This window comes from Carcharhinus amblyrhynchos, chromosome 17, assembly GCF_965287045.1.
Source record: "Carcharhinus amblyrhynchos chromosome 17, sCarAmb.v2.hapA, whole genome shotgun sequence".
NCBI classification, from domain to species: domain Eukaryota; kingdom Metazoa; phylum Chordata; class Chondrichthyes; order Carcharhiniformes; family Carcharhinidae; genus Carcharhinus; species Carcharhinus amblyrhynchos.
In genome coordinates, this window is record NC_137340.1 from 19558469 (window position 1) to 19577798 (window position 19330).

The 19330-nt window shown below is 46.6% G+C and overlaps 1 protein-coding gene across 1 annotated transcript in view; it reads right to left on the reverse strand.

Moving 5' to 3' along the window:
• valopa (vertebrate ancient long opsin a) overlaps positions 1-13598 on the reverse strand; it is a 32479-nt gene extending 18881 nt beyond the window's left edge. The window contains exon 1 of the mRNA XM_080205592.1: positions 13315-13598. Within this exon, the coding sequence (XP_080061718.1) occupies positions 13315-13546 (232 nt within the window). The 5' untranslated portion in view covers positions 13547-13598. The remainder of the gene's footprint in view (positions 1-13314) is intronic.
• Positions 13599-19330: the final 5732 nt, after the last annotated feature.

Here is a 19330-nt window from a genome sequence, read left to right on the forward strand (position 1 = left end):
ATGGGGCCCAAAACTGCTCACAATACTCCAAATGGGGTCTGACCAGAGTGTTATACAGCCTCAGAAGTACATTCCTGCTCTTGTATTCTAGCCCTTTCGACATGAATGCTAACATTGCATTTGCCTTCCTAACTGCCAAATGAACCTTCACATTAACCTTAAGAGAATCTTGAACAATGACTCCCAAGTTCCTTTGTGCTTCTGATTTCCGAAGCATTTTCCCATTTAGAAAATAGTCTATGCCTCCATTCTTCCTCACACTTTTCCACATTGTATTTCATCTGCCACTTCTTTGTCCACTCTCCTAGCCTGTCCAAGTCCTTCTGCAGCCCCCGCTTCTTCAATACTACCTGCCCCTCTACATATCTTTGTATCATTGCCAACTTAGCAACAGTACATTCAGTTCCTTCTTCCAAATCATTAATGTATATTGTGAAAAGTTGTGGTCGTAGCACTGACCCCTGGGGCACACCACTTGTCTCCGGCTACCATCCTGAAAAGAACCCCTTAATCCCCATTCTCTGCCTTCTGCTAGTCAGCGAATCCTCTATCCATGTCAAGATCTTACCCTTAAAAGCATGGGCTCTTATTTAACAGTCTCCTATGCAGCACCTTGTCAAAGACCTTTTGGAAATCTAAATAAATCATGTCCACTGGTTCTCCTTTACCTAACTTCTTTGGTACCTCCTCAAAGAACTCTAACAGATTTGTCAGACATGACTTCCCTTTGACAAAGCCATGCTGACTTAGTCCTATTTTATCAAGCACTTCCAAATACTCCACGATCTCATCTTTAATAATGGACTCTAAAATTGTGCCAATGAGCGAAGCCAGGCTAACTGGCCTATAATTTCCTGTCTGCTGTCTCCCACCCTTCTTAAATAATGATGTTACATTAGCTACATTCCAATCCTCTGGGACACTCCCTGCCTCCAGTGATTTCTGAAAGATCACCACCAATGCCTCCACAATTTCCTGAGCTATCTCTTTTAGAATGCTGGGCTGTAGTCCATCCGGGGCAGGTGATTTATCCATCTTCAGAACTTTCAGTTTCTGCAGGTCATGAGTATTGGTGATAGCCAGATGTACCGATGAATACAAGGGGCACCCACTGGTCCCCAATTCATGGATGGCGATGATTATTAGGGCCAATGATCACATTCCAACATCCTGAAGTCCTGCTTATGAGAATTACTTTCCTGTCTGACTGGTGGCAGTGCTCACCCTCACTGATAAGGCTTGTGTCAAGGGAAAGGATTGGTTGCTCGTAGTTCCAGCATCACAGAGGATGATGACTTTCAGTGAGACAATGCACTGATCCTCGAAGAGCTACTGTAGATATTTGACTCCTGTCTGGCTGAACGCAGTGACTCGGGTCATATTATGGCGATATCATGGAGTTTCACGTCTCCAGATGGAGGCTCCTCCTTAGGTTCAGTGTTACCTGAGGCTTAGACCAACTTTTTATTGAGCCAACTGAACAACATGTGGAGGAAGTTCACATTGACACTGACTGGGTTGAGTGACCTCAGGCCTGTACATTGTGAGGAATGTCCTCATTCCCAACAAGAAACAAGCATGTCAGATGTCTTCTATCACAATGAGAGAACATCACCAATGTGCTGGCAACCTTGCAGAAAGCACACAGAGGAAGCTCTGGACTGAGCACCCAGCCTTTCTGTGGAACAGGAATCAAGATTTTGGGCTGGCACTACAGGAAGAGTGCAGTAAATGAACGTTTGTTTACAGAGGTGGACGCTATCTACAAGTATGAACACCTGTGTTCACACAGTACAACTGGACCTTCTTAAACTTTCTAACCCTGTTGCTACGTCTTGATGTATCCGCAGGATCCATGCGGAGGTGGCGGCAGCTTGCTATCTGCCACACCCGATTGTTTGTATTGATCTTAGTGCGCATCCTCTGGAGGACTGAGCCCTGTAGGCCGCAGGCCTATTTTCAGAGTCCAGTTGTGTGCCAGTGCCACCCTCCTCGGCCTGTAGAGCTGGAGCTGAAGCAGTCACAGGAAGAGGTATTTCAGATGGGTGGGGCATTCCCAGAGTCACCTGAGTGGATGGTTCTGGGCAGGGTACTGCTTCACCTCCTCCCAACAGGTGCCTGAGGTAGGATGGGTATAGGATATGGGCCGAGTGCAGGCAATTGGGACTAGCTTAGTGGTAAGAAAGGGCAGCATGGACAAGTTGGGCCAAAAGGCCTGTTTCCATGCTATAAACCTCTATGATTCTATGATTCATGCATCATCCTCACAGTACCTCAGAGGAATGTTACAACAGGATATACTAGGCATCAAAATTCATCATAGGGCTAATCATCGACATCCCCAAGATGTGCTTCCAGTACTTGGACCGCTCAGGTAGGTCTCTTCACTGAGGGTGCCCCACATAATAGTGGTGTGTTGCACCCTGCACATCCTGCCACTTCAAAGGGAGATGGCTTGCTAGAGGGAGGAAGCTGAGAAGACCTGAAAGGGCAGGAACCTGAAGAGGAAGATGAACTTCCACAAGAGGATGCCATTGAAGTAGCTTGATGCGGAAGACACATCTGTGACACTGCAGGGCTCCAGAAGGAGTAAGATGCAGGCAAGGGGACCCGAGCGCATTTCACCTGCTTCTTAGAGACAGGTCAGTGATCTGATCTTACAACGACTGACATCGAGAGCAATGTCAGCAATGCCTTTGGACCTCCAACCTTCCAGTTTCACCAGGCCATAATCTTTGGAAAGGTCAGCAGCTAAAGCTGCAGTTACCATTCTGGAAAGTGAAAGGCAGCACGCCAGCTGAATCAACTGGAGTTGATGCACTCGTAGCCTCCTGACAGAAACTCTTCTTGCAGTCATGGAGAGAAGCACATGGCTGGAGATACCATCATGGCTGCAGGGCATGTGCATTAATACTAACGACAATAGTACTAACAGATATCTGAAGATACATCAGCATTATGTAGCCCTTAAAGGCAATACAGCAGTTGAATTTCATGGTTTCTTGCAAGGAGTGGAAGCTTATTACACAATTTGCGGTCATTTTCAATAAAGAGCTTGACACAATTCTCTGACATTACACCTCAGGCGAGTGATCTAATGAATCAGCTGGACATCACATGAATGTGAGGCTCACAAAAGGAGGTGATCACGTGGTGGGAGCTCCGATCGGCCTCACAGGAAGAGGGCACATAAATGCGCATGAAAAATGCATTCAGATGAAGAGACCATTGCCAAGGTCAACACGTTTTTACAAATGTACTCAATATGAACAGTGTGTGAAGACCCAGGACCCAGAACTGTTATCAATGCTTCTTAATTTTTCTAACATACTGCCTCATCTGGTGCAGCATGACATCCACGGAGGAAGTGGAGGCAGACTTCTAGTTGTTGCACTCTGCTATTTCTGATGACTTTGGCAGGCAAACTCAAGGGAGTTGAGAGCTGGAGGGCCCTGGCCTGCTTTGGGTATTCTGATGTTGGGCTGGTGCACTTTGCTAAGCATGTGCAGCAAGAAGTGAAGGGCTCAGAGTTAGAGGGATTTGGGATCAGCTAAACATGGTCAGAGTCACTTGGATGGATAGTCCCAGATGGTCCTCTGCCTGATACTGCACTGTCTGTTTTAGCACCTCCAGCAAGTTCACAATGGCTGTTTCCAGAGGCACATCATTGGACTCAACTCAGTGACTGTCTGACATCCAGCAGTCCTCTGAGAGCCAGGGACCTGGGCTGCCACTGCCTCCAACTGCTGCGGTGACATGTCAGTAAGGTGTTCCCCGTATTGTGACCCCGAGCCTAACCTAGATCCCTGACTCAGCGGGTGTGTGTCTCTGTGCTGGTGGAGGGTGCAGGTAAATGCAGTGATGATCTTCCACCAGATGCATAGTCAGCATCCTTCTGTGAGAGATGCTTGGGGGCTGGGGCTTATAGTTGGCTTTTCCCTTTGTCTGGGTCTGCTGATGCCTGTGAGAGAGGGATTGATTCAGTACATAAGCAGGCAGAATATAACATTGTACGTCACTCACTGTGATTATCAAGATGTGGTCATCCATGCAGATTTGTTATGAGGGGCTGATTTCACCTTCCCCAATCCCTGTCCCCGCCCGGAAACCCGAAGGCAGCCTTCTCAAACTTGGAGAGTGCCAAAAGTTGGCCGTTCGTCAGATCATTGAATCCCTATAGTACAGAAGGAGACCATTCAGCCCATCAAGTCTGTACCAACTACATTCCCCCGAGGCCCTATTCCCATAATCCCACATATTTACCCTGCTAATCCCCCTGTCACAAGGGTCAATTTAGCATGGCCAATCAACCTAACCCGCACGTCTTTGGCCTCCAGTCTGGGATCTCTCCCTCTTTTTGTGGACAGGCCTGTCCCACATGAAGATAGGGGGTGAAGTAGATAGGGTCAAGAGCTTCAAGTTTTTAGGTGTCTAGATCACCAATATCCTGCCTTGGTCCCCCACCCCCATGCTGACACTACAGTTAAGAAAGCCCACCAACATCTCTAATTTCTCAGCAGACTAAGGAAATTTGACATGTCAGCTACAACTCTCACCAACTTTCATAGATGCATCAGAGAAAGCATTCTTTCTGGCTGTATCACAGCTTGGTATGGCTGCTGCTCTGCCCAAGACCGCAAGAAACTACAAAAGGTTGTGAATGTAGCCCAATCCATCGTGCAAACTAGCCTCCCATCCATTGACTCTGTCTACACTTCCCACTGCCTTGGAAAAGCAGCCAGCAAAGTTAAGAACCCGATGCACCCTGGACATTCTCTCTTTCACCTTCTTCAGTCGGGAAAAGAAATACAAATATCTGAGGTCGCATACCAACCGATTCAAGAACAACTTCTTCCCTGCTGCCATCAGACTTTCGAATGGACCTACCTCGCACTAAGTTGATCTTTCTCTACACCTTAGCTATGACTGCAACACTACACTCTGCACTCAGTCATTTCCTTCTCTATGAATAGTATGCATTGTCTGTATAGCACGCAAGAAATAATACTTTTCACTGTATTTTAATTCATGTGACAATAATAAATCAAATCAAAAAAACTCTAAATAAATGGCATGGAATGTGATGAGCAGAGATGGAGGAGAGTTTGGGAAGTGTGCCTGCCTACTGTGTGTGCTGAGCCCTTACCCAGTCAGGGCTAAGGATGGGGTTTCTGAAACATGATAGATTAGACAGATGCCGGTCATGTTAAATTGTCCAGGAGACAATCAGTGCTGATACTTCCCCGATAGTATTTTGTGAGATTGCTCAGCAGTGTAATCCTTGGAGTGCATGATTCCATGATATGTGAGATTGGACTGAGTTGAAGGTGGACTTTGTTATTTATTTAAGTGGTTGCAGATTGCTTTAAGAGCAGATCACGCAATTTGACAGAGATATCCTTAGGGTATTGCAGAAGCTGTTTTTTCACTTTTAGTTTGTTTACTGTTCAGGCAAGACCTAGTATGAATCTAAGCGTGGAAACCACATTCTTCTCTTTTCATTTAAAACCCAGCACCCCTGACATAGTTAGTACATTCCAGATTTACCCAGACTGAGCAATTGTGATCATACATCCATTTCTGTGTTGAATGGTGTTTCTCAGGTGAGCACCTGGTGAACTGACCTCCCTTGAATCCACCTCCCAGGTCAGCAAGATGAGACTAGTTGGCTTCCTGCAGACATTCCTGGGAAGCAGGATTTACTCATGCAGGCAGACTTCATGGATTAGAGCCTCAAGGGAGTAGCTTTTTTCTATTGTGGAGTCATTTTAGGATGTCTCCTGCACACAGCTGGGCTGCTGAGAGTAATCTGTTGGTTTGGGTGGAATTTAAGTGTAGATTCATGGAACTCTACTGTGCAGAAGGAGGTCATTTGGCCCATCAAGTCTGCACTGATCGCAATCCAACCTAGGTCCTATCCACATAATCCCATGCATTTAATCTAACTAATCCCCCGAACACAAAGGGACAATTTAGCATGGCCAATCCACCAAACCCGCATATCTTTGGACTGTGGGAGGAAACCAGAGCACCCGGTGGAAACCCACACAGACAGAGAGAAAATGTGCAAACTCCACACACACAGTGACACAAGGCTGGAATTGAACCCAGGTCCCTGCCGCTATCAGGCAGCAGTGCTAACCACTGTGCCACCATGCCCCCCTATAGTTCGTATAGCATTCTGAGCTTTGACCGCACTGGTAACTGTGGGGTGGATGATCCATGTGATTCACAGAGTCACTCACTGATGCATAATTAATAAGTTTATGAGTATAAAATTAAGCATGAGTTCTACCCCCACTGCCCACTGAAAATGCGCTGTCTGCTACCGCCCTTAGTCTCCAAAATGGAAAATCCCTCAAATTCTGTGAATGTGCACATTTCCTATTGCTAGAGGCATTGCTAATGAGGTTGGAGAAACGTACTTTGTTCTCACTGGAACGATGGAGGTTGAGGAGCGACCTGATAGAAGTCTACAAGATTATAAGGGGCATGGACAGAGTGGATAATCAGAGGGTTTTTCCCAGAGTGGATGAGTCAATTGCAGGGGGCATAGGTTTAAGGTGCGAGGGACAAGGTTTAAAGGAGATGTAAGAGGCAAGTCTTTTACACAGAAGGTGATGGGTGTCTGGAACTCATTGCTCGGCGAGGTAGTGGAAACAGATTCAATAGTGAGTTTTAAGGAGCATCTGGAAAAAAACATGAATAGGAGGGAAATAGAGGGTTATGGTCCCTGGAAGAGTAGAGGTTTTAGTTCAGTCGGGCAACATGGTGGGTACAGGCTTGGAGGGCTGAAGGGCCTGTTCCTGGGCCTTAGTTCTTTATTCTAATGCAGTTCTCTCAGTATTTGCAAAGATGAAATTTATTATTGTAACAGTAATTTTCCTTTCAAGATATATGCTTTAGTCAATGGTTACTGAGTGGCACAATGAAACTCTCTAAGATAAAGGAAAAATACTGTAGATCCGGAGCAAAAACAGGACATGCTGCAAAATCTCAGCAGGTCTGACAGCATCTGTAGAGACAGAATACAGCCAATGTCAGAGCTGGCTCTGATGAAGGGTCACCCTGATTCGAAACATTCGAGTCAGCATGACCCTTTCACTCTGCTTGTCACCTCCTAGCTCTTTAAGTGCTCATTTGTGCCTTTTGTCATTGAACAGTGGACAATCAGATCAAAATACTTACCATGCATTATGAAAGGTGGGTAAAGGTAATCACTGTTCCCCACAGTTCATGGTCAAATATTAAAGGATTGCAGGGATAAACTTCATATTTAGCCGAATTGAAAATCATCTGATTTCCTTTGTTCATTCAAGCTATTTGAAAATATCCCTTTGAACGCTATCCAGCTCTGGAGCATGTGTCACCCGGCTGAAAGTTTTGACCATTTCAGCAACTCAACGTAGGACAGGAACTAGAATGGGTCTGATCACTTTGACTCAGTGTTACATCAAATATGAATCTTTGGGCCCGATTTTACCAACAATTTGCACCCACCTTCGGGCACGAAATCATGGTAAATTCGGGTGTGAGGCCTTTATCGTGATCTGCACCCGAGTCTGCGCAGATCGCCACTTTACCAAGACCCGCGAATGGCGGGTATCCGTTCCATGCCCAAATCGGGTGCAATGATGATTTAAATGTATTTGCATGCACTTAAATTGAATTAATGAACTGCCCGCCCAACTCGATCAGCATTTCCCCCTTTACCGCCGTGTTTACCAATCCGGGACTGCGCTTTTAGGGACCTGCTGAACAGAAGTCTGAGTCGGGTGCTCCAGCCTCTGAAGAGCACGTTCAGTGTTTCCAACGGCTCTCTGACTCAGATCAGTGGCGGGGGTGGGGGCTGGGGTGGAAGCAGGTCAGATCATTCTCTGGTTGGAGGGGGGAGGAGGGCAGTGAGATCAGATCGCTGTTTGGTTGGGGGGGAGGAGGAGGAGGTGGGTCAGATAGATCTCTGGTCAGGGGGGAGGGCACATGGATCTTTGGTGGGGGTGGCACATGGATCGCTTGTGGAACAGCAGGGGGTCCGCTGCCACTCTGCGGGCAATTGGTGGGGAGGGGGGAGAAGGGGGCAGAGGTGGCGATCGGTCTGGGTAGTGGAGGGGGGAATAAGAGAGGCAGTGATGTGTGTGTATCCCCCTTTTCTCCCCACACACATCACTGCCCCCCCTTATCCATCCCATCCACTACGTAGACCAATCGCCACCCCTGCCCCCTTCCCCCCTCACTGATGGCCTGCAGAGTGGCAGCAGACCGCCACCCCCCCCCACCAGAGATCCATCTGCCATCCCCACAAGATATATCTTACCCACCTCCCTTCTCCCTGATCCCTCTCCACCTGACTTCAGTGGTCAGAAATCAATGCCCTCTTGAACACTGCATTGGTAACCTGCTTGATGCAGTCAACTAAGAATTCTTACAGATCTCCCCAGTGGATAGAATATAAAAGCAGGGAGGTCTTGCTGCAACTGTACAGGGCACTGGTGAGGCTGCAGCTGGAGTACTGAGTGCAGTTTTGGCCGCCGCACTTGCGCAAGGATATTTTGGCCTTGGAGGGAGTGCAGAGGTGGTTCACTAGGCTGATACCGGAGATGAGGGGGTTGGACTATGAAGAGAGACAAAATAGACTGGATCTGTACTCGTTGGAGTTTAGAAGGATGAGGGAGGATCTTATAGAGACGTATAAGATAATGAAGGGGATGGATAGGGTAGAGGTAGAGAGATTCTTCCCACTCAGAAAGGACAGCAGGTCGAGAGGGCACAGCCTCAAGATAAGGGGAGGGTGCAGTTTAGAACGGAGTTGAGGAGGAACTTCAAAGGATGGTGAATCTCTGGAATTCTCTGCCCATTGAAGTGGTGGAGGCTACCTCGCTAAATATATTTAAGACACGGGTAAATAGGATTTTGGTAGGCAAGGGCATTAAGGGTTATGGGGAGAAAGCGAGAAAGTGGAATTGAGTCACTTCAGATCAGCCATGATCTTATTGAATGGTGGGGCAGGCTCGAGGGGCTAGATGGCCTACTTCTGCTCCTATTTCTTATGTTCTTATGTTATGTTCTTATGTTTCATGGAAAGCACTGGAGGTTTAGAAGACAAGAGCCACAGTGATCTCCAGCACCACTGACATTGGAACGCTACCAAATCCCATGAACCCCATGTTTGTGTGCTGCCTGTATCGCACGCTATGCAGCTGAACCCACATTATGATCATTGTGTCTTTTACAGGGGCTATCAAATATCCCCTCCCAAAAAATGTAACAGCCAGGCTTGCAGCCTGTTGGCACACATACAAAAAAGAAACTTCTCTTGGACAAGAGAATTCCACAGTGACCCCAGAGAGGAAATGAAGTATGACCCAGCTAAGACCCATGGCTGCACTGTAAACATTGCTCCTTATCTGCAAAGTCCATGAATTCTCCATTCTGTGACTATAACAGTAACAGACTTCAGGAGGACTTAGGCAGATTAGTGAAATGATATAACAGGTAAAATGCAGGTAAAGTACAAACTCATTTATTTTTGGTGGCAAGACTGAGGAGGAGTAATATAAACCAAATGGTGCAATTTTAAAGGATATGCAGGAATGTTGGGACCTGGGAGTATGTGTACACAAATCACTCAAGACTCTTCAGAAGCAATGTGGGATCCTTGGCTTTATAAATTATGGCAAACAGTACAAAAATGAACAAGATCTACCAAATATTTATATAGCTAGGTCCCAATTGGAGCACTGTAGCTAATTCTGACCATTAAATTTCAGGAATAATGTTAAAATTGTGCAGAGAAAGTTAATGGAAGATTTTATACATGCATTCAGGTTCCTGAAAGGTTTTACTTGAGTGAATACAGAGGATGTTTGCAGTGGTGGCCAGAGGAGGTGGCGGGTGGGGGGGGGCGGGGCGGAGGTGAGGTGTTGGTAACCAACAGACATATATTTAAGGTCATAGGCAAAGAAAGCAGCAGTGAAACAAGATTCATTGCAGCATGATATTTTTATGATCTGGAATGCAGTGGCTGAATTGATGTTGAAAATAGATTCAGTAATAATTTCCAAAAAAGACATTGAATAGGTACTTAGAATCATGGAGATGTACAGCACGGAAACAGTCCCTTCGGCCCAACTCATCCATGCTGACCAGGTTTCCTAAACTGACTAGTCCCATTTGCCTGCGCTTGTCTCATATCTCTCTAAACCTTTTCTATCCATGCACTCGTCCAAATGTCTTTTAAATGTTCTAATTGTACCCACCTCTACAACTTCCTCTGACAGCTCGTTCCATGTGCACACCACCCTCAATCTGGAAAAAGTTACCTGAAGGGGAACATTTTGCAGCATATTTTTGACTGTACAATTTTATAATTCCTGCAACATACTGGTTCCTTCATTCCATTATTTACAGTAGAGTCTCCAGCCATCTTGACTCTCTGTTAAACATTGTACCAGTTGCTTATCTTCGCAGCTTCAAAAGCTTCATTAATCCTCTTTAAGCTTTCTTGGCTGAATTGTCTCAAACTTTTTGTTGTTGTTGATCTGTAAACAGTCCTACTCTACAAAATGTTTTGTGATATTTATTATGTGATAGAATGACAATGCCCTATTCCATTCTTGTGAAGTGGGGGTTTCAAAATATTCACATAGTAAAAATCCATAACAGTCAAATAATATTTAAAAAAGGCTTACATTTATAAAGCAGGACATCCACAGGATGTCCCAAGGTGTTTTACAACCAACAAAGTACATTTTTTAAGTGTAATCACTGCTGCAATGTAGGAAATTCAGCAACCAGTTATGGGATTGCAAGCTCCCATGGCCTTCAAAGAGATAACAGCCAGGTCATGTATTTTTGCGATGCTGGTTGTGGGATAAATGTTAGCCAGGATTCGTCCTAAAGACAGTACCTCCAAAAGTGCAGCACTCCTGCAGTAAGGCATTGGAGCATCAGTGTTGATTTCTGTACTCTAGCTATGGAGTACAACTTGGGTCCACAATCTTAGAGTGCACAATGCCAGGAACTGTGCCACAGTTAACTCAGCATTGTGGTTATCAGCCTTCAACAGTAGTTAGATATTTGACAATACAAAGGCTTAAGAGCATATGGTAGTTTCTTTAAAGCTAATTTGAGATGGACTTTACGCTGTCAACACTGCAAAAGCAAGATGATAAGATCATCTATTTGGGGAATGGTAGCACCAAAGATATAGTAAAAAGACAATATGCAGGAATCTGTTACATTATCAGCATTAAAATCTTGCAGTGCCACTCATGATCCCAGTTATGCTGCTAGCTGTGTGCTCGTGGAGATAGATCTGGTGTTCCATGAAGTTTCCATGCACAGAGTGCACTCAAAATATACAAAAGCCTGAGGCCATGTACCAACCGACTTAAGAACAGCTTCTTTCCTGTTGCTATCAGACTCTCCAATGGACCTGCCATATATTAAGCTGATCTTTCCCTACACCCTAGCTATGACTGTAACATTATATTCTGCACCCCCTCCTTTCCTTCTCTATGGTACGTTTTGTCTGTATCGCGTGCAAGAAACAATATTTTTCACTATATCCCAATATATGTGACAATAATAAACTAAATCAAATCAAAATCACCTTGTACCCACATGTGTCTTACATGTTCATGTTAAGGGAAAGTTGGCGGTTTAGCTGGTTCTCCTTGGCAAGGAAAAGAAATTACAAAGTAGCCGAGAACCTCACTTTATATCCTTCCCAGAAAGTTACATTCTCACCTAAATCCAATGTGAGAAACTTCACATTACGACATCAAGGGGCGAAAGCCGGCGCTTTCTGCGACTTGGCCTGTTCTACACCTCGTTAATATGTCCCTCTCTGTGCTCTACCCAGGCAGTAAACACGAAAATCTTACCCACAATGTGTCACCAATGACTTTTCCGGCCTGTCATTCCTACACTTGCTGCGATTTGTGATAATTCCGAGAAGCAGCAGCTCTTTCGGACTGAATCTAAAACATATCTAAGTCTCACGTTGCATAGACTGGCCGTGAAACTTTCACTCCTATGAAATCTGACTAACCAACAGGACTGTTCATGAAGGCAGAAAAGAAGCGCTGTGTCAGCACAGCTTTTGTTGCCGAGTGATGTGCACTGTGTAATGCTGTGACATTGATCACATAGGGCAATGTGTGGATTTGAATCCAGCCCTCTCCACGGCAGCTAGAAATGGAATAAAGTGTATGATGCTGAGTTTATCCAGCATTTTATGTTTTGAATTCGGATTCCCAGCCTCCGCAATATTTTAGGTTTTTTATATATAATTTAAAGCAGAAATACATGTCATCCGCACCACCATGGTATTTCCATTTGACACTACAACTGGCTCACATTGCCTTGCCTCCCGTTTTGGTGTAAGTATGACCAGAAGCTCATTTCTCCGCATCAGCCCGCAGCGCTGAAGTCCTCAAGTGAATTGCCACCTCCAATAGCAAGTAGGAGTTGTGTCTCACACCCACACACAGGGGACTCGGCAAGTTCAATTCAAGCACAGAATTCACAGCAAAAGTACTGTGTAATCATCTCTCCCGCTGTGTGTTTATGAAGCAGCCTGCTTTAAATGGAATTGAACAAATCGAGAGCAATCATGGTTGACTATCAGTGAGTCCAGATTACCTATTGCAGGTTTGAGATCCCAAAGATTTGGTTATTTAATACTCTAGTGTCCGCTGCGATCATTCACTTGCAACTATTTGTCTAGGATCAAGATTCAGACGAAAGCCCAAAAAATGGGATGCAATACCTTCTCTTGTCAGCTTGGATCCGGAGCCTGTTTTGTAGGGACCATGAAATTGCACTCAATTTGAATTTGGTTTTTGGAATAAGCAGATCCATTTGGGTCTACCTGCCCCACTCTGCTCATTGGCTTTAAGAATGGTGTATTTTTAAAAATTGTAACTATTTGGCTAATAGCAAATCAAACCCAAGATTGAGGGAGAGGGGGAAATCCCTTTTCTTGTCGGCTTGGAATAGAATTCAATTTGAATCGGTTTTTTTTGGAGCAAGCAGGGAGCTGGATTAAGAACTTGTCCAGTCCACTCTGCACACCGTCTCTGTAAGGTTAAGAATGGAATAATATCTGAGGCGTCTTCTCACTAACTAAGTTTACATCTCAGAACGTGTGAGTAGTATCATTTACAGGAAGGTTTCGATACCCTCCAGCCCCGTGCCAAGGGTATGGAAATATCTCTTAGATTGCCATGTCTCCTTTTTTTTGGAACAAATATCTATCTTCGTTTGCCCGCGTCAACTCGCGCTCGGGTTACAAACTTCTGAAAGACTCACCGAAGAAAGTTACCGCGAACCCTTCCAGAACGCACGCCCAGGCTCCCAGCACGAAATACCCGTAAAGGTTGGTGATGAAACTGAGGAGGCCGCCGGTGAGCGAGACCAGGAAATCAGCCACGGAGAGATTGAGGATGATGTAGTTCAGGGGCTGCCTCAGCTGCTTGTATCGGTAGGTCACCAGCAGGACCAGGAAGTTCTCGCAAAGTGACAGGAAGGTCACGAAGAACATTAAAGTCGCCAGCAGCTTGAAGTTCCAGGGCTCGATGGTGTGCAGGGGGCCGGCGAATGGGTCTGCGGCCGGGGACACCGCAGGGGTGGACGGGGCTTCGTTGGCAGGACTTGCCCACGAAGAATTCATTCTTCACACTCAGTGAAATTCACCAGTAATATACAGCAGTTTGACTGAACTGCTGCCGAGACAGTGCAAGAGGCAGACTAAAAGGGCAGAGGGAGATGACATAGGGTGAAGAATAAGAGGATTCAGGGAGGAGACACAGGGGAAGACTAAAATGACACAGGATATCACTTCAGGATCAAGTTGCCCCACTCTCAGTCTTGGGTGTTAACTCCTGTCATTCTTGGCGATGAAGGGCGCTATCTTCAGACAGAGTTCTCCCTCTGGGGGGGGGGGAGGGAGAGCTGCCAGCTACTGTGCATGCTGAGAGCTGTCAGTGTTGGGCTTCACATTAATGTGCAGCAGAATCTTGCGACTGAAATTGGGTTTTATTTTGGAAAGGGAGTGGGTGGGGAGAAGGATAACTCCTGCAGTAAAGTTTAATAGACTGAGATCCTCCCAGGTTCAAACTGAAGCTCAGAAAAAGGCAAAGGACAGTGGGTCTGACAGCATCTGTGGAGAGAGAGAATAGTGCCAACGTGTGGAGTCTGGATGAGCCTTTCGCCAAAGCTGAACCTCAACTTGTTGAGCTCACGGGCGTGCTTTCCTGAAAAGCCCCCACATACTGCAAGACCATGGAGGGGAAAGTATACTCACAGCGTTTTCCAACATTACAGGAGCCCCTATAAATCGCGAATGTCATTCATTGTATAGAAACACATTAAAAAGTAACTCCTCTGTTTCAGACAATTGTGTTCCATACCTCTTGGTGAAAAGGCGATGGCTAACGAAAACTTCTCCCATTCGACAGCTAAGCTCAAAACAGACTGCAAAGCGATCGGGACTTGCTGGAACACGGGATCTATCAGACAGTCAGACAGAGAAGTGCTGCTCGTCTTGCAACTTTTACATTTTTGAATAGACTGCGGTTTGCTCCAGCCCCTTCTATTCGCTGGGAGATGTTACAATGCTCCTGCCTCTCGGAAGGTACCAGCTTGTTTGGGCTGCAACTTCTAACACAACATGCTTCAGAATCCCTTCAATTCGCTGGTGCTGCCATTAACTTCACTCCGAAGTGAACTGATACAAAACTGGTGCGTGGCGCTTCTGGAAGGGGCAGTGTGAGATTAAACAGCACACAGGGGGAGATTCAGACAGAGGCAGGCTCCTGGCACCCTGGCTCCAGCATCGCTGTCGCCTCCACCCGGGATATGAAGGCTGAAGACCACCCCTCACACACTTTGTCCCCCACCCCTCACACACTCACTTCTCCCACTCCTCACACACTCACTCACCCCATCCCTCACACATTCACTCCTCCCACCACTCACACACTCAGTCACCCCACTCCTCACCCACTCACTCCTCCCACCCCTCACACATTCAGTCCCCTACCCCTCACACACTCCACCCACCCATCACACATTCACTCCCCTCCACTCTTCACACACTCACTAACAATACTGTCAAAGATTCTGCCATTTACTGTATATTTCCTATCTGTATTAGACCTTCCAAAATGCATTACCTCACATTTGTCCGGATTAAACTCCATTTGCCATCCTTCTGCCCAAGTCTCCAAGTGATCTATATCCTGCTACATCCTCTGATGGTCCTCCTCGCTATCTGCAAATCCACCAACCTTTCTGTCATCTGCAAACTTACTAATCAATCCAGTTATATTTTCCTCCAAATCATTTATGTATATTATAAACAGTAAGGTCCCAGCACTAATCCCTGAGGAACACCACTTATCACAGCCCTCCATTCACACACAAAGGGCTAGATGGCCTACTCCTGCTCCTATTTCTTATGTTCTTATGTTCACACTCCTCATTCAACTCCTCACACGTTAACTCACTCCACCCCTCACACACTCACTCTCCCCATCCCTCAAACACTCACTCACCCCAGCCCTCACACATTCACTCCTCCCACCCCTCACACACTCACTCTCCCCATCCCTCACACACTCACTCACCCCAGCCCTCACACATTCACTCCTCCCACCCCTCACACACTCACTCTCCCCATCCCTCACACACTCAGTCCCCCACCCCACACACACTCACTCCCTCCACCCCAACACATTCACTCCCCCCACCCCTCATACACTCACTCCCCTCTCACACATTCACTCCCCCACCCCTCACACTTTCACGACTCCCCACCCCTCATAAACTCACTCCCTCATCACTCATACACTCACTCCCTCCACCCCTCACACACTCTCCCCCCCACCCTCACACATTCACTCCCCCTAATGCACTAATTCCCCCATCCTCAACACACTCATTCCCCATTCCCCACATACTCACTCCCCACCCCTCACACACTCACTGCCCCACCCCTCACACACTCACTCCCCCCCACCCCTCACACACACTCCCCCCACCCCTCATACACTGCTCCCCCCTCACATTTATTCCCCCACTCCTCATGCACTCACTCCCCCCATCCCTCACACACTCACTCCCCCCTCACACACTCACTCCCCCACCCCTCACACTTTCACTCCCCCCACCCCTCATACACTCACTCCCCCTCACTCACACACTCCCTCCCTCCACCGCTCACACACTATCCCCCCACCCCTCACACATTCCCCCTCACACACTCATTCCCTCCACCCCTCACACACCCACGCTCCCCCCCCACCCCTCACACAATGACTCCCCCCACCCCTCACACACTCACTTCCCCCGCCCATCACACATTCATTCCCCCTCACTCCTCACACATTAATTCCCCCATCCCCAACACACTCACCCCCACCCCTCACACACTTCTCCCCCTCACACTCATTCCCCCACTCCTCACACACTCACTCCCCCACCCCTCAGGCACTCACTCCCCCCATCCCTCACACACTCCTCCTCCACGCCTCACACACTTACTCCCCTCACAGACTCACTCCCCTCACCCCTCTCGCATTCCCCCTCCACCCCTCACACACTCAATCCCCTCACACACTCCCCACCAATCCCCTCGCCACCCCTAAAAAAACATTTTCTCTTTCCCCTGCGTCCCAGAGACTCTCTATCCCACCCCACACACCCATTCACTTGCTCCCCACCCCCCACAAACACCGTCTCATCTTCCCCCCACCCATGCACACACTGCCTCCCCCTCCCCACACATACTCTTTATACCCCCTTGCTCACATATATTTTCTAAACCTCACCCCTCACCCAATCCTACTTATGCACACACTCTCCTTCTCTTTAAACCATTGTTCAATTTCTCTCCCCCCAACCCTCACAGTCTTTCTTAACCTACGCTTCTCACACACTCTCTTCTCCCCACCCAGCATATACACTCTCTCTTCCCCCTATCTCGCACATATAGCATCTTCTCCCCATCCTTTGCACACACTCACTCTTTGCCTCCGCACCTCGCACACACTCCCTCTTCCCCTTCGCACCTCAGACACACTCCCTCTTTCCCCTCACATCTCGCACACACTCCCTCTTCCTCCCATCCGTCACTCTCTATTCCTCTCCACCCCTTTTGAATTGGGAGGTTGAACAGGCAGTGGTTGTGATACACACTGGTGGAAACAACATAGGTAAAAAATGCAATGCCACCCTAAAAGCAGAACATAGGGCATTTGGAAGCAAGTTAACAAGTAGGACTGCAAAGGTAGTGTTCCCAGGATTACTACCAGTGCCAAGTCCCAGTCAGAGTAGAAGTAGCAAGATATATTGGATGAATAAATGGATGGTGTGAGGGGGAGGGTTTCTGATTACTGGGATATTGGAACTGACTAGTTGCTAAAGTGATTGGGAGGATTTAAACTAAAACCCCGGGGAGAGATTTGTGGGGATCTATGTAAGGAGTCAGAGGATGGGAGGATCAGGAGCAGGAACAAAAGACAGTAAGGGAATTAAGGAAAGTGATAGAGAACATAGAACACTACAGCAAAAACAGGACCTTTGGCCCACAAGTTGCGCCGATCATATCCATACCTACCAGGCCATAGAACTATCTGTAACTCCCAATCCCATTAAATCCCATGTACTCATCCAGAAGTCTTTTAAAAGACCCCAGCAAGTTCGCCTTTACCACCACCGACGGCATGCGATTATACTCACTCACCACCGTCTGAGTGAAAAACTTACCCCTAACATCTCCTCTGTACTTGCTTCCCAGCACCTTAAACCTGTGTCCTCTCATAGCGACCATTTCAGCCCTGCGAAATAGCCTCTGAGAATCCACCCTATCTATTCCTCTCAACATTTTATAAACCTCTATTAGGTCGCCTCTCAACCTTCGTCTCTCCAGGGAGAAGAGTCCCAGCTCCCTCAATCTATCTTCATAAGGCATGCCTCCCAATCCAGGCAACATCCTTGTAAATCTCTTCTGCACCCTCTCAATAGCTTCCACATCCATGTTCATCAAAAGCAAGGTCCAAGTTCAAACAGGGCCACAGTGAAAAATTAAAAAGACATTTACGCGTTAATATGTGAAGCTTTCACAACAAAGTGGAAGAAATAATCCTGCAAACACACAGGTATGATATGGTTGGGATTACGGAGACATGGCTGTGACCAGGGATGGGAACTGAACATCCAGGGATATTCATTATTTAGGAAGGACAGACAAAAAGGAAAAAATGGTGGAGTTACATTGCTGGTTAATGAGGAAATTAAAGCAATAATGAGAAAAGATATTAGCTCCAATGATGTGGCATCTGCATGAGTAGAGCTAAGGGGCAAAACATGTTAATGGGTGTTGTATATAGATCTCCAAACTATAGTGTTGATGTTGGGAATGGCATTAAATGGGAAATTAGAGAGGCATGCGATCAATGAACATCCGTAATTATGGGTGACATTAATCTGTATAATAAGAACATAAGAAATAGGAGCAGGAGTAGGCACATTCCCGCCCTCTCCCCATAACCCTTAATCCCCTCTCTTATCAAAAACCCATCAAGTCAATGGATGGGAGGCTGGTTTGAGTGATGGACTGGGCTTCATTCATGACCCTTTGTAATTTCTTACAGTCTTGGTCAGAGCAGGAGCCATACCAAGCTGTGATACAACCAGAAAGAATGCTTTCTATGGTGCATCTGTAAAAGCTGGTGAGAGTCATAGCTGACATGCCAAATGTCCTTAGCTTCCTGAGAAAGTAGAGGCATTGGTGGGCTTTCTTAACTATAGTGTTGGCATGGGGGGGTACCAGGACAGGTTGTAAGTGAGCTAGAGACCTAGAAACCTGAAACTCTCCATCATTTCCACTTCATCACCATTGATATAGACAGGGCATGTTCTCCATCACATTTCCTGAAGTCAATGACTAGCTCCTTTGTTTTGTTGACATTGAGGGAGAGATTATTGTCAATGCAACTGTTCATTAGATTTTCTATATCTTTCCTGTACTTCATCTCATCATTGTTTGAGATTCAACCCACTACGGAGGTGTCATCAGCAAATTTAAAAATCAAGTTGGAGGGGAATTTGGCCACACAGTCATAGGTGTATAAGGAGTATAGTAAGAGGCTGAGGCCACAGCTTGTGGGCCACTGGTGTTGAGGATAATCATGGAGGAGGTGTTGTTGCCTGTCCTTACTGATTGTGATGTGTAGGTTAGGAAGCTTAAGATCCAGTAGCAGAGGGAGAAACTGAGTTTCAAGCCATGGAGTTTGGAGATGGAATAGTGATCTTGAAGGCTGAG